Source organism: Pungitius pungitius, chromosome 1 (assembly GCF_949316345.1).
Source record: "Pungitius pungitius chromosome 1, fPunPun2.1, whole genome shotgun sequence".
Lineage (NCBI taxonomy): Eukaryota > Metazoa > Chordata > Actinopteri > Perciformes > Gasterosteidae > Pungitius > Pungitius pungitius.
In genome coordinates this window covers 22,630,506-22,643,762 of record NC_084900.1, presented here as the reverse complement: position 1 = coordinate 22,643,762, position 13,257 = coordinate 22,630,506, and the positions used below count along the sequence as shown (strand labels likewise).

The window sequence follows — 13,257 nt, the reverse complement described above, 5'->3', positions numbered from 1 at the left end:
TAATAACCACATAGTTAAGGTGGAGAAATCATCAATCATAGTCCTACCTCCTCCTTAGGACTTGGCCTTCATCTTATTTTCGGACCAGGCATTGATATTCCCCACATTATTGTCTCTTTCTTGTCTCTTTGTGTTTTGGCGTGAGCAATATCGAGTCCCACGCTGTGACAGTCATTCATCCGGTGCAATTAAACATTGTTGTTCTCTACCGTCCACAAGGTTCTCTGGGAGATTTCCTAAAGAAAAATTGACGTCCTGCCATCAAACTTCCCAGAAAACGGCCCTCTGCTTCTCCTGCTGGGTGACTTTAACATCCAGACAGAGATCATGTGATCTACTGCTCTTACATTCTTCCTTTGCTCTTTCGCTCAGTCCTTCCCCTGCTACTCATAAAGCTGGCGACTAGATCTTCACCAGATAACACTCTACATCTATCCTCACTGTAAGTCCACTTCATGTGTCTGACCACTTCTTTATCTCCTACTCCCTCTCAAACTGACATCCGTACCCAAATCATCTGACTCCCGTCCGTTGTAACATTCGCTCCCTCTCTCCCCCCTCTCTGGCCTCCTGTGTCCTATCAGCCCTCCCTTCAACGAACTCTTTCTCACTCATGCATCCCACACTTTTTGCTGTGTCTTCCTCTCTTGATTCTCTTTGTACTGTTGCATCACGACAGGTCTGCAAGTCCTTCCTTAGCTCCGTGGTTGTCTGACTCGCTGCGCGCCGAGAGAGCTGCTGTGCGAGCAGCAGCAAGGGAATGGCACAAATCCATTCATCCGTTTCATCTTTTTCACTTACGCAATCAAACAATTGCACTTACTGAGTAACTTGGAGACCAAAGGCCATGTCCTGGTTCCTCTCCTCTTCTCTCTGTACACCAACTCTCTTGGCTCTGTCTCCCACTCCTAGTTATGCTAAACCAATCTGAGACACAGCAGCAATGACGTGACTGTTACCTTTGACAAGTCCACCCAACCCTAACTTCCAGGAACCTCAGGGTGACGTTTGACCTTTGACCTTCCCTCACGGCCAACATTACATCCATTCCATCAATGCTATTAAATACTAAAAGTTAGAGCAGTGATTCCCAAAGTAACTGTCAAGGTTGTCAGGATTTGTTAAAAATACATTTTTCTGGTGTTATGGTTAAGGTTAGGATTATTCTTAAAAGCATTCTAAATAGCCATAGACTGCCTTTCAGCGTTTACCTGATCGGGGCCCCAGGGGAATGGCCACTACATTCTTTGCGCAATAATGGAGAAAGAAGTGAGGTCAGTAAGCGGGAAATTGGGTCGTATGCGTGGTTTACGCAAGGACACAGTCAATATCTTAGCTAAATATATTGACAACATGTGGACAAAATGGCAGAATAACATCATAATTTAAACACAGGAATATCGTGATTCTTTCTGTGGTTGAACTGGACTGAACTGGGGTACGCCAGTCCGTGTGGTTTAACCGCATGGAGGCTCTATTCAATATTTGTTTTTGATTCACTGCACTGGGTTTTGTTATACAAACATCTTTTCAATCAAACCACTTATTCGGGTTTATTTTGATGAAGCAGTACTAGTGTTGCTGTATGTACTCTAGGCAACGCATTCATACACTGATGAAAGCAGCTACCATACACAAAGCCCCCTGCCCATCATTCACACACAGCTACAGGAGCAATGTTGGGGTTGAGTGTCTTAACAAAGAACACATGGACGGTCCCTGCAGAACCAGGGATTGAACCGCCAATCGTGTGATTAGAGGACGACCGTGGTCTCCACTCACCCACAGTCAGTCTTGTCTGTCAGTTGAAAAAGAATTTTCATTATTGGCTACGCAGATGTGTGGACAACCTTATTGCAAGCAGCTTAGCTCATACTTTTATATTCCACATCAGGTGGCAAATACTCGTTCTTCAAGACCAAAAATTACATAACACCACTGAAAGGATACCTCTTTACTCTACGAGGATGAAAAATATAACATCTTGCTGTTTGAGGCCATAAATGACACGATTTGAAAACGTTTTGTTTAGAGTTGGTAGTGAGACGTAGTGTTCCATGATCCAGAAATAAAGAAAACATAAAAAATATGTCTGTGATGATATCTGGAGGAATTATGATGTTCACAAATGTGTGTTCCTCTGCATATATAGTTGTGCTATAGTGTAAACATGTGCCATCACAGCTAAAACAAAAAGTTAAACATATTACAAATCAATGCAACCAAATGGAGTGCTCTCCATATTCGGTGCATACTGAGCACATTGCTGGACATTTTGTTGCTTTGGTTAAATCGAAAAAGAAGAAAAAAATTAAAAAGCCTTTGGGTGCTAAAGATGGGGGGTTTTCTCGAGTGGATGGGTGTCCTTTTGGTGGTGCGCATAAAACAACTGGCCCTTTGTACAATTAGTCAATTGAGTAATAATAAGCTGTAACTGTTTGGATCATCAGTCATTGAAGATATTTTTATTTCTGAGCAGAAATTCAGAAGATCAGCTTCTGAAATGTAAAGATGTTGTTGTGTTGCTTTTATCTAGATCTTCAGTCATTTTGTGATCCAAACATAGCTCTTGTGCTGATGAATACATTCTCAAAGAAATAAATGAAGAGAACGCCAGGCCGTATATTGACAGCATGAGCTGTTCTACATGGGTTTCCAGAAAGTTCAAATAAAATAATCTTAATAAACATATTTGATATTTATAGGGGGTATGCATTGTGTCATGTCTCACGGAGGACTGGCTTCGCTACAGCGGAGTAACCATCATCATTTCCTATTCTCCCTATTTCCCACTGAGACGGGCTCATTAGCACTGAAGAAGAACCGGTCCTATAACGGCAGCTTGCATCACAATGACACAGAAAAGTCCATAACGGTAAAATGGCCCTTCCTTGCTACTTTTGTTCTCCAAGCTGAGACATGAACGGACCAAATATTACCAGCGACACATTGAATGGACGTGCGTCATCGGAGCCGATCCAATAGCGGGAGCGCACCCGGTGTCCTGCCTCGTATAAAAAGCCGCTGCCCCCCGACTCTCAGAGACTAAACCCACGCGACTCTGCCCCGAAGTCAAAGTCAAACAGATGGTCGTTGTGTTTAAACAGTTCTTCGTTCTGTTTCGATGTTTTCACAAATAGATCCGTGATGGATTTCAACCTCACGCTCGCCGGCCACGAGCTCGGCGCGCTGGCGCGCAGACTCTTTGGGAACAACTCGTTGCTTCCATTTGAAAACACAACTTCCAAGACCGACGAGGAAGACTTGGAGGTCAACACGGACGTTTACTCCAAGGTGACAGTCACCGTCATCTACGCCGTCCTGTTCGCCGTGGGCTCCGTGGGGAACTCCATCACGCTGTACACTCTGCTGACCAAGAAGACGCTGCAGAACCTCCAGAGCACCGTGCACTACCACCTGGCCAGCCTCGCCGTGTCCGACCTGCTGATCCTCGTGCTCTCCATGCCCATCGAGCTCTACAACTTCATCTGGTTCCACCACCCGTGGGTGTTTGGCGACGCGGTGTGCAGGGGATACTACTTCCTCCGGGACAGCTGCTCGTACGCCACGGCGCTCAACATCGCCAGTCTGAGCGTGGAGCGCTACATGGCCATCTGCCACCCGTTCAAGGCCAAGAGCATCATGTCCCGCAGCCGCACCAAGAAGCTCATCAGCGCCATGTGGCTCGCGTCCTTCGCGCTCGCCGTGCCGATGCTCTTCGTCATGGGCCAGGTGATGCGCAACGGCGAGAAGATATGCACCAGCACCGTGTCTCCTGTCACCCTAAAGAGCGTCCTACAGGTGGGTGACTTGTGGCTGGTTCGGTTTGTAAGCTTTTCACACTTTACCTTTCTGCCATTAGGTTTTACAGTGGCTCCAAAATCCCGGGTTGTGCGGGCCGATATCTAGTGATTTTCACAAGAAACTCCACAAGATGAAGTATAAGCGGGAGGCCAATTTATATATATATATATATATCCACTGACAAATCAATGTATGACTGTTTGGATCACCGATCCGTAATCTAAGCCTTAAGCTTTTTGTCCGCTTCTCAAATGTGAAGATGTGTTGGTTTTGTTCTGCTTCTTGCCTGAGAGTAAACTGTTTATATTTTGGGTTATTTGAAAACTAGTATAGGTTTGTGGCTCTGAAAAAAATGCCAGATAACAGACATTCATTTAAAACCCTAGAAGGTATATTGACAACATGCCACAGTGATTTCTATTTCATATATTAACATTTTCTCTCCAAGTGTTTCCTAATCCAAACAAAGAATGAAAATATTTACAATATGAACCAAAATGATTCTTAGGAGTCTTACATTGCAGTCATCCTGACCGTAAAGTACAAGCAAAGTTATTAATATTAGTATCAAGATAAAAGGGCATTTCATTTCTGGCTGCTTGGATTAGTATTTTACATTTTTTAACAGCATCTAAATAGAAACTTTTTATTTTGTAGCAGACTGAAAAGACTTTTGGGAAATCCTTTGGAAGCCTTCATGTTTCTAATAAATATTTGACGCTTGTACCTCTGTGACTCAAATATAATGGGGGAAAAAAGCTTGTCGTTCTTAACTATAAATGTGCACATTTTCACACCAGCATCTCACAAGAGACAAAATCCATCCACAGACTGAGCTGTGTAAACACCTGGCAACTCACAAGGTGAAGGCAGTATTCCGCTTGTTGATTCCATGGTTCCTAGACCTCCCATTCTCCTCTCCGCTCCGCTCTGCTCTGGCGCACCTGAACCAGCCGATGCTCGAGCAAAGACAGGCCGCACTGTTGAAGGCAGACGAGAGATATCATCCGTGACCTGTCTATTGGTGGTTCAAAGTGCGGGCAGGGCCTCTGCAGACACGGATTGAGAGGAAGAGAGTCCCTGCGCCTCCACATGCAGAGTATGTGACTCACCAACAGGTGAGAAACGCAGAGAAAGCGACCCCTGTGTGGCCGCACTTCTTTTCCCCGTTCTGAGCACAGCGGCCCCCTCTCAGGAGATAAACGTTGTCGCCCTGCAGGTCGCAGGTTCCGTAAATAATTAGGCCAATCTGACCGGCTGTGTTTACAGTGCACTTAGTTGGCATTGCCTCAGAAGCCCCGACTGATGGGATTCGGGCTGTGAGAGAATTGGAAACCATTAGGTGAGGGGTTTTGTGGATGCTCTGTCATTCCGGCACAGCTTTACCAGGCAGGAGACAAAAGGAACGAGGATGGTCTTCACCCACTGTGTAATCAGTAAAACCACCATCATCTCTACCATCTGATGGGATAGGGTGTCTGCTGTCTGGCTCTCCTCCTTTCACCTTACAGAAATTTCTTCCGTTGTTTCCTTGCCTGTTTCTTTTTGCCCCCTCTAATCAGTCCTGAGCATCGCCAGCAAGGCCAGCCGTCAACTTGCAAAGGAGAAACATGGTTATATCTACACACGTATAATACAAATCACAATACTTTTTATTTTATTTTTTTCAATTTGATGCAACGTTGAATACAGTAGGCAAGGTTTGGACAGTGAATTAAATCTCATCTAAACTTTGTACTGGTCCTCTAAGTTTGGACGTCTGTGATGCACATCTATGCAGGGGTAATGATAAAATTGATTTAACATTTTGTGGAACGTGCCTGTGAATACGTGCACATGTGGGTGATGCAGCATTAGCTGGTTCAGTAGGCTTCCTGCTGTTGTGGATGTTGCCCAAACGCTTAGCTTGTTTGGACTGTGTGACACAGGAGGGAAAGAAGGGGTGTGCGTGCGTGCGTGTGTGTGTGTTTGGAGGTGAAAATGCAAAGATCGGGCCTGATCCAGTGTGAACTGCAGGGTCAGGGTTTGAATCCCCCATGCAGTCAGGCGTATTCAACGCACTGCTGGGAGGGAGACTGCAGAGATAGCTACACACAGCACAGCAAAACAACCAAAAAAGGCCATTTGAACATAAGTCTTTTTTCATTTTCCAGCTATAACCCTGAACACATCTGTCCCGTGTTGCCTACACTTTTATAGCAGCAGCAGCGTCAAATTTTACTAATTATTTTTATTATATGTATTATTTAATATGAGAGCGCACAGACTAAAGCCAATTTCTAATGGCAAGTGATCATTTTACTGGTTACTGGTTTTGTGTAATGTTTCCTAATTGCTGGAGCAGGGACCTCTTATCTGAGTTATTTCTAGAAAAGTTGACCTTTGTTCAGCACAAATAAAAACAAAACTGATTCATGTGTGCATGTGTGTGAGAGCAGAAGTGGGGTGGGGCTACTTTCCATACTGTGCCTTTAGCCTGGTGTGTACTTACCATGGTGTCCCCTGCTGTTCAGGAGTTTCTGCTTTGGTGGCACAAGGTCAAGTCGTTTGTGCAGCAGGATACATTGGAACTTCAAAACTGAATTGAACGATATATTTAAATATATAAATGTTTTCTTTTTTCCCCCTGTGAAGCACCGCTAAAACAGATCAATGGTCTGGATTGACTACTTTTGATATGACATGATGTCTGTGGCTATCATGGATCTACTGAGCTTTCTGTAAGAGTATAATGGCCTGGTCTAGTATTGAGACCATAGACCAGTGGTCCCCAAACTAAGGCCCGCGGGCCGGATACGGCCCGCCTCCACATTTGGCCCGGCCCCCTGAACAATACCAGAGGGGCATTATGATTTTTTTTTCAGTCTGGCCACGCAAATCCTAGACTATTCCCTGTGAAATAGAACGGAATAATAGAGAAAAGGTTGATTCAGAATGCAGGGTATTTAACCTGCAGTGGTCAAACAATTATTTGTTTGTTCAATGCTCTCATCGGTCAAGAGGCAGTGGCGGTTATTTTTTATTTCATTTTTTTTCTGTAAAGATTCCAAAGAAGATTATTTGGTTATTTGGTTTATTTCATTAAGTGATATTATTTTTTTTCCTGACATTTTTTTTCCTGTGAAGATCCTGGATTATTAATATTTGGTTATATGTGGCTTTCTGGAAAACAATAAATGTTTACATTTAGGCTCCCACTGCAATCGTCACACTTTTTCTGACCCCGGCCCCCTCCAGAGAAGGGAAAAGTTATCTGGCCCTCACAGGAACAAGTTTGGGGACCCCTGCCATAGACTGTAAATAATGATGCTACCCTTTGCTTTGTGGTCTGGCCTTTTGAGGCCCACAGTCAACCCCTTTGGTGTCTCCATCTTGTTTAAATCTTATTGCATCCAGTGAAGGGAAGTGAGTCAATTTGTTGATTTATTACATTTCATCGGTCAAAATGATGGATTGACTCTAATTATTGCCCATATAGATAAAAATTAAACCGCTTGTTAAACAATGTTGTTTAATATTGGACATTCTTTTAAGGATCCTTCCTGGCTATGGTTCATCGGTCAACTTCTGTTTTGCTTTCCTCAAAAGAAACTGTCCAGACCTCGTTGGACCACATGTACAACAGAGCCCCTGTTATGTATACATCTTCAAAGCTGAAATGAACTGAAAATAGACAAATTAAGATGTGCCCTTAGAGAAAAAATCTCCACCAGTGCATTCACTCAAGTAATGTGCTGTCTTGCTGCCCCAGAATGTATCATACACGTGATGACTTTTTATTTCTGCTTGACTTTATGACAATTCTTCCCACCGTGCTGTAAGCTTTGATTATGAACTTACAACTTCAACCTTTATACAGTGTGTTTTTATTAAATAAAAGTTAAGTGCAACATGTTGGTCACCTAAAATGTTCTCATTTGGCTTGGTTTGAAATGATCTCTTTCCGCTCGTGGCGACAGTCAAAAACTAAGATGGTGACAGAATTGACGTTTCTCATTTCATACAATCTATGGTCAGAGTCAAAGCTCAATTGCAGAGTCTACAATTGCAAGTTCCTGCGGAAGAACTTGGCCCATTTTTGGTTTTGCAGAAAATGACAGGTGTAGGTAATTGGTAGATTGGACTGGACTGGGTGCACCTTACATAAGTTGTTGATAGTAGCGTGGGTGCTACTAGCTTAAAACTAGGCCACTTCATGAGCAGAATGTTTACAGAATAGTCCACCTTTACAGAATACTAACACTACAAACACTTTCTGTTCGTTGGTGTACTCTATTTTTTACTTAACTCTTATTAGTTTATTTTTAAACTAACCAGTAGCCTTAGATTACTAACCCATAGCTTTACATTTTGTTAAATTGTATTTTATCCCTCTTGCAATATGTTGTCTTGTTGTCCATTGTCACAGTGCCTGCTGTCATGCACCAACCGCCAAGTCAAATTCCTTGTATGTCTGACATAGGATGGTAATGAATGTTTCCTGATTCCTGAGTAGTCCACCTTTAACCCCACTGGTGGAGTCTTCTATGGTTTGTTGCTGCACTCAAACCGTCTCCAGTTCAGACAAAGCTGCTGATTGCATCTCATTTGTCAGCCAACCACTGACTCTGACCCTACACCTGTTGAGACCTTTTTGATGAGAAGAGATCATTGATGAAAAACCTCCTTACATGATTAATTGTCCTAAATGCGCTAGTGAGCAGTAGCATTGATTAGCAACCGTTTCAAGGGCGTCACTACCTCACCTTCAATAATAATCCCTTTAATACCCGAGCATGTATCCATAGTTCACAAATTGTCAGTGCACATAAACCAACTTCTCAAGAAATAGAGAAGAGCCAGATGTGCATGCGATAGTAAGACCCCACGAGGCACAAGGCATGTATCTTAGGCAGACACATTTCGTCTAAACAAAATGTCCCCACGATGCAAATATTTGGATTAGTCCCTGCTGAAAGTGGGATGGATGTTTATTTAGATATGAGGATATAAACTAGACACGCATCGCAATTAGGGGTTCACTGTGCCTGGAGGGAAAGATAATTGGGCTGTCTACACAAACACTCCAAGCGGAAGTTAGTTATTTAAGGGTAATACATACTTAATGAAAGAGCAGCAGAACCTCTTTCCACTTCATCTGGACAGGGATAGAAACAATGAAAGCTTTTGTGCAAATTGTGGATTGTGGTACTTTCTGGGCAATAAAGAAGCCAAATTGATACATTTTACTTATTAAAGACATACAAACATATTATCTTTCCAGCCTTGAAACCCACTTTTGTGTTAAATTGTACTCTTATTTGTCTGGTCTCTTACATGGTCTCTTACACTTGTTCCCTGAGAGCTCATCAGCCTGCCCAGCTACACCTTTATTATCTTGTTAGTCTGTGGTTTTAATTCAACTTGCGTTGTGTTCGAATTAACCACTTGCCTGTGTTCATGTCATTTTGAGCGGTCGTGTGTAAAAGTAACACTTTAGATGTTTCATATACCATGGGCATATAATAGTGATGCTTTGTATGATTACAATTTGGGTGGAAGACGTTTGACTCCATCAGACATTTTATTGTGTTGGAGGTAATTGAATAGACCTTAACTAATCTGTCCTCTAGTGTGTATGCTTTTTATTATTGACCAAAAAAAATGTTCCTACAATAATGAACTCGGACGGAAGTGGCAATATTACAGGACAACATTCCTTTTGGTTTTTGGTGACAAACACAGCTGACCCACACAATCTGACAATCCAAATTGAGAAACCTAGCCTAAAAGATTTTTTTCAATAGTACCAAGATTTTGGTAAACGCTCTTTTAAGAAAGACTGAATGAGGCTGGAAACGTTGTGAGGAGACTCAAGGAAGAGAGGCAAAGAGGTTTCAGTGGCCTCAGTACTGTAGTGAATTTAAAGTTGTCCATCAGCTATTTGTGGGCTTTGTGTTCTCCTTCCTTCTTTATTTCTGATGAAATCTTGAGCAGGGCAGTGGTTTCATTGCTGCCTGTGGCCACTGCAGCAATTGAATATGTGCAAGAAAGACATAAAGAAAGGAGAGCGCAAAAACAATACATATGAAATGTTCTGTTACCATGGGGATATTGTATAACATTTTTCACATACTAGGATGTGAGCAAGGTAATAAAAACATTTGTGAAATGTTCAGCATGTCCTCCGGGCAAAATAATGGGCATCACTGAAATTCTATCATTGTGTAACGGCATGAAGTCCACCGCCCATTTGACACAAGGACAAAATGTGTAGTTACAGATGGAATGAAACACAGTCCAAGACACATTTATTAAATACAAAACTAAAGGTGGGAAACTGAATAAAGCTTTTGGATTGACTTTTAAGAACATAAATATAATTTGAGATATGATTTCTTTTGAAAAAAACAATACTATCAACTGCTTCCAACGATGCTCTTTTCCCCACATTGTCTCAGCTCTATGAGCCACACATTACTGTTCAATGGTAGTAAGTATAATAACAGTTGATGGGACATAATAGTGTTATGACATTTGGAGATGTTTTATTTTAGAATTATTACTTACATTTCCTAGATCTGTGAGATGTAACCGCAAACGTATTAAATGCTTTCAGGATGATGTGTCGCTACGAATTGTGAATGAAGATTAAACATTTTGGACTTTTTTTCAGTTTTAGCTTCGTTCTTCATTGTTGTGAGGAAAACCAAACCAGGGACAAAAGGTCATTTCTTTTTTATAAATTCAGTACTGATTGCATTCTCGACATCTCATTGACTGTTTTGTCGCTTGAAGACTCTGCATTTCTTTAAGAAAGTAATCAATCAACATATTAAAAGAAGACATTTCTGTGTATTTATTGTAATGTGTAAAAGTGCCAACTCGCCAAGTGTATGCTTATGTGTACGTAATTTGATTCCGCTTACATGTGCTCTCTTTTTTCTCTCTCTTTCTCTCTCTCAATCGCATTATGCGCAAAATTCTATATTGAATTTAAAACTAGTGTATTGCATGCTTTTATTTTGAAGTAATGTTTTCAGAACAATATAAGAGGCATCCTCGGAGCAACAGCATTTTAACATACACTATATGAATCTGCTTTCTGTTTTTTTCTGCACAGGTACCAGAAGAAACATTTGTCTTTTACCGAGAAACAGCCTAATGCATAATGCAGCCTATTTTCAGTAGCAAGGTCGCTGTTAGAGTGAGCTAAAGTGGTGGAGCACAATGCCTGTGGATTTCCTTTTGGAGAATCTCAGTCAGAGAAAGATAAATGAAACACTTTCAGTGATGCAGGTTGAGCATTTTAACAATGACAACATGCCAACACCCACCAAACAGGCAAAAAGGCCTTTCTGCCTCCCTCCTTCGAACTAACACAACTGAAACGGTTGCTACCGAAAGTTTAAAAAAAAATCTGCTATGCAAAGAGAGTTGGTGGCGAACATCTCTAACTGCTTCGTCTGGTGCTGTGTCTCTATGTGACATCAAATTCATTTGGATGGCAGATCACTTAGCAGCCATTCTAACTGTGAGAGAGTTGGCCCAGTCGTAGTGCTGTCATGACTGACAGTTAGGACACCTTCCTTGCAGTTTTACTCGTTGGGGACCAATGGGGAAAATACAAAATAAGTAACGAGGTGGTTGTGGTTGTTGAAATAAGAATTGAAAGCTGTGCTCAGAAGTCTCGCTGACTCCACTTATTATTGTACATCCATAGGTTGTAGTTGTTCAGTACTTATTCAGCTCTATCTGATAAACATGAGTAAGTCCAACATTATCCTGATGTGTAATCTTAAAGTTTGTCAAATTAGTATTTGGCGAGAAACTTAGATCCTCATGGACCAATAATATGTGTAAAAAAAGACAATAGAGGAGTGTAGATTTATTGTTTGACAATTGTAAAATTTCACTGGTATTGTGACCAGAGATTATATTCTCTTATTCTTTTATAAATGCACCTCTACAGCACAAACCTGCTTCCCGGCAGGTTTGCTAAACTCCTGACTCGCCCATGTGTTTTGTTTGCTTTAGAATGTGTTGGTTCTTATCATGTTGAGAAACTGCCTCTCTTAATCACATCCGAGGAGAGTCGTACATCTCTTGTGATGGGAAGGTGAGTTAAAAGAATGGGTTCTCCAAGCTCGATAAGAGTACTATAGAGTATAGTGGTTATATATATATTACACAGTTGTTGATCTGAATTCCACTTTGTAATCCTCCAACAATCATTTCAAGGTTGTATATCATTTCACCCCTTTTATTTTTCCTCTGTATGCATGGAAATATCAAACCTTATTGTACATTGTTTAACTGTCACACTTTCCCCTGCTATCATTCTTGCATAATATCTCAATTTCCGTGCACTTCAGACCCAATTATCCACAATAGCTCCGGCAGTTGTTTGGGCTGCTTTTGCAGATTTATATATCATTTTTCCTTCCGCCCAAGCAAAGGTTTTGCCTCACTCTGAACCCGGGGTTTGCCTCGCTGCTCTCCCTTTCAGCTTTAATCAGTCAACAATGTCTCGGAGGCAGGGGACCCTCAGGAGTCAGCCAGCCTGTTCGTTAAATCCATTAACATTTTTCATCTGTGATTATCCCTTGAAAAAAACGACGGCGCTGTGTGTGTGTGTGTGTGTGTGTGTGTGAGGGTGTGTGTGTTAGTGATGAATCCTGCGGGGAAGAACTGATGCGTGAGCCGTTAGTTACATTGATAAATAAAATACCCCACATATCCATCCAGGAGTCAGCTGTCATAACGGATGTCCAGCGGCACCACGTCTCCCCCCCCCAGGGTCTCACTCCATTATTCACTCTCATTAATTTCCGCTGTTCACTTTATTGCCCGTCTCTTATGTTCCAACAGCAGCCCGGTTGAGTGTGACGGAAATTGTTTGACCCAAACTTCTCCTACTGAAATTCATCAAAGGACTCATGAAATGGGATATCTCTGTGTTTCTCCTTAAAAAAAAATCAAATCAAATGAGATGTCAAAATGTTTTTATAGCTCCTGTGCGGGAAGAAAAGAGGCGAGGACACTATTGATGTGTCCATACATCTGATGAATTGATTCCATCAAAGGAAGACTCAGTGGTTGCAAAAAGGCTTTGAAAAAAGTGGCCCACTGAATTAGTTCTGCTGCACCTCTGATTTGGAGCGCAAGTAATTCATCGGACTGACACAGGGTCCGCCTTCACCTCTTGTGCCCTTTTGTTCTACTGTTTCCCCCAACACACATTTTCTGATGTTTTGTCATTATTGGTCCGATCAGATTCTTCCAAGTAATATATGGTCAATATTTGCATTAAAAAAATGTTTTGACAAACAAGATAAAAGCCAATTTGAGGATGTGATACGTTTTGACTTTTATTTTTCCTCCCCGGACAGGTAAATGCGTTTTTATCCTTCGTGGTACCCATGGTGGCCATATCTGCGCTGAACGGGGTCATAGCCAATCAGCTGCTGCGGA

The 13,257-nt window shown here is 41.9% G+C and overlaps 1 protein-coding gene across 1 annotated transcript in view; it reads left to right on the top strand.

The window, feature by feature from the left end:
• The first annotated feature begins 3,038 nt into the window (after positions 1–3,038).
• ntsr1 (neurotensin receptor 1 (high affinity)) overlaps positions 3,039–13,257 on the top strand; it is a 19,249-nt gene continuing 9,030 nt past the window's right edge. The window contains exons 1-2 of the mRNA XM_037480713.2: positions 3,039–3,801; positions 13,176–13,257. The exon at positions 13,176–13,257 is cut by the window's right edge and continues 120 nt beyond it. Coding sequence (XP_037336610.2) covers positions 3,148–3,801; positions 13,176–13,257 — 736 coding nt within the window. The 5' untranslated portion in view covers positions 3,039–3,147. The remainder of the gene's footprint in view (positions 3,802–13,175) is intronic.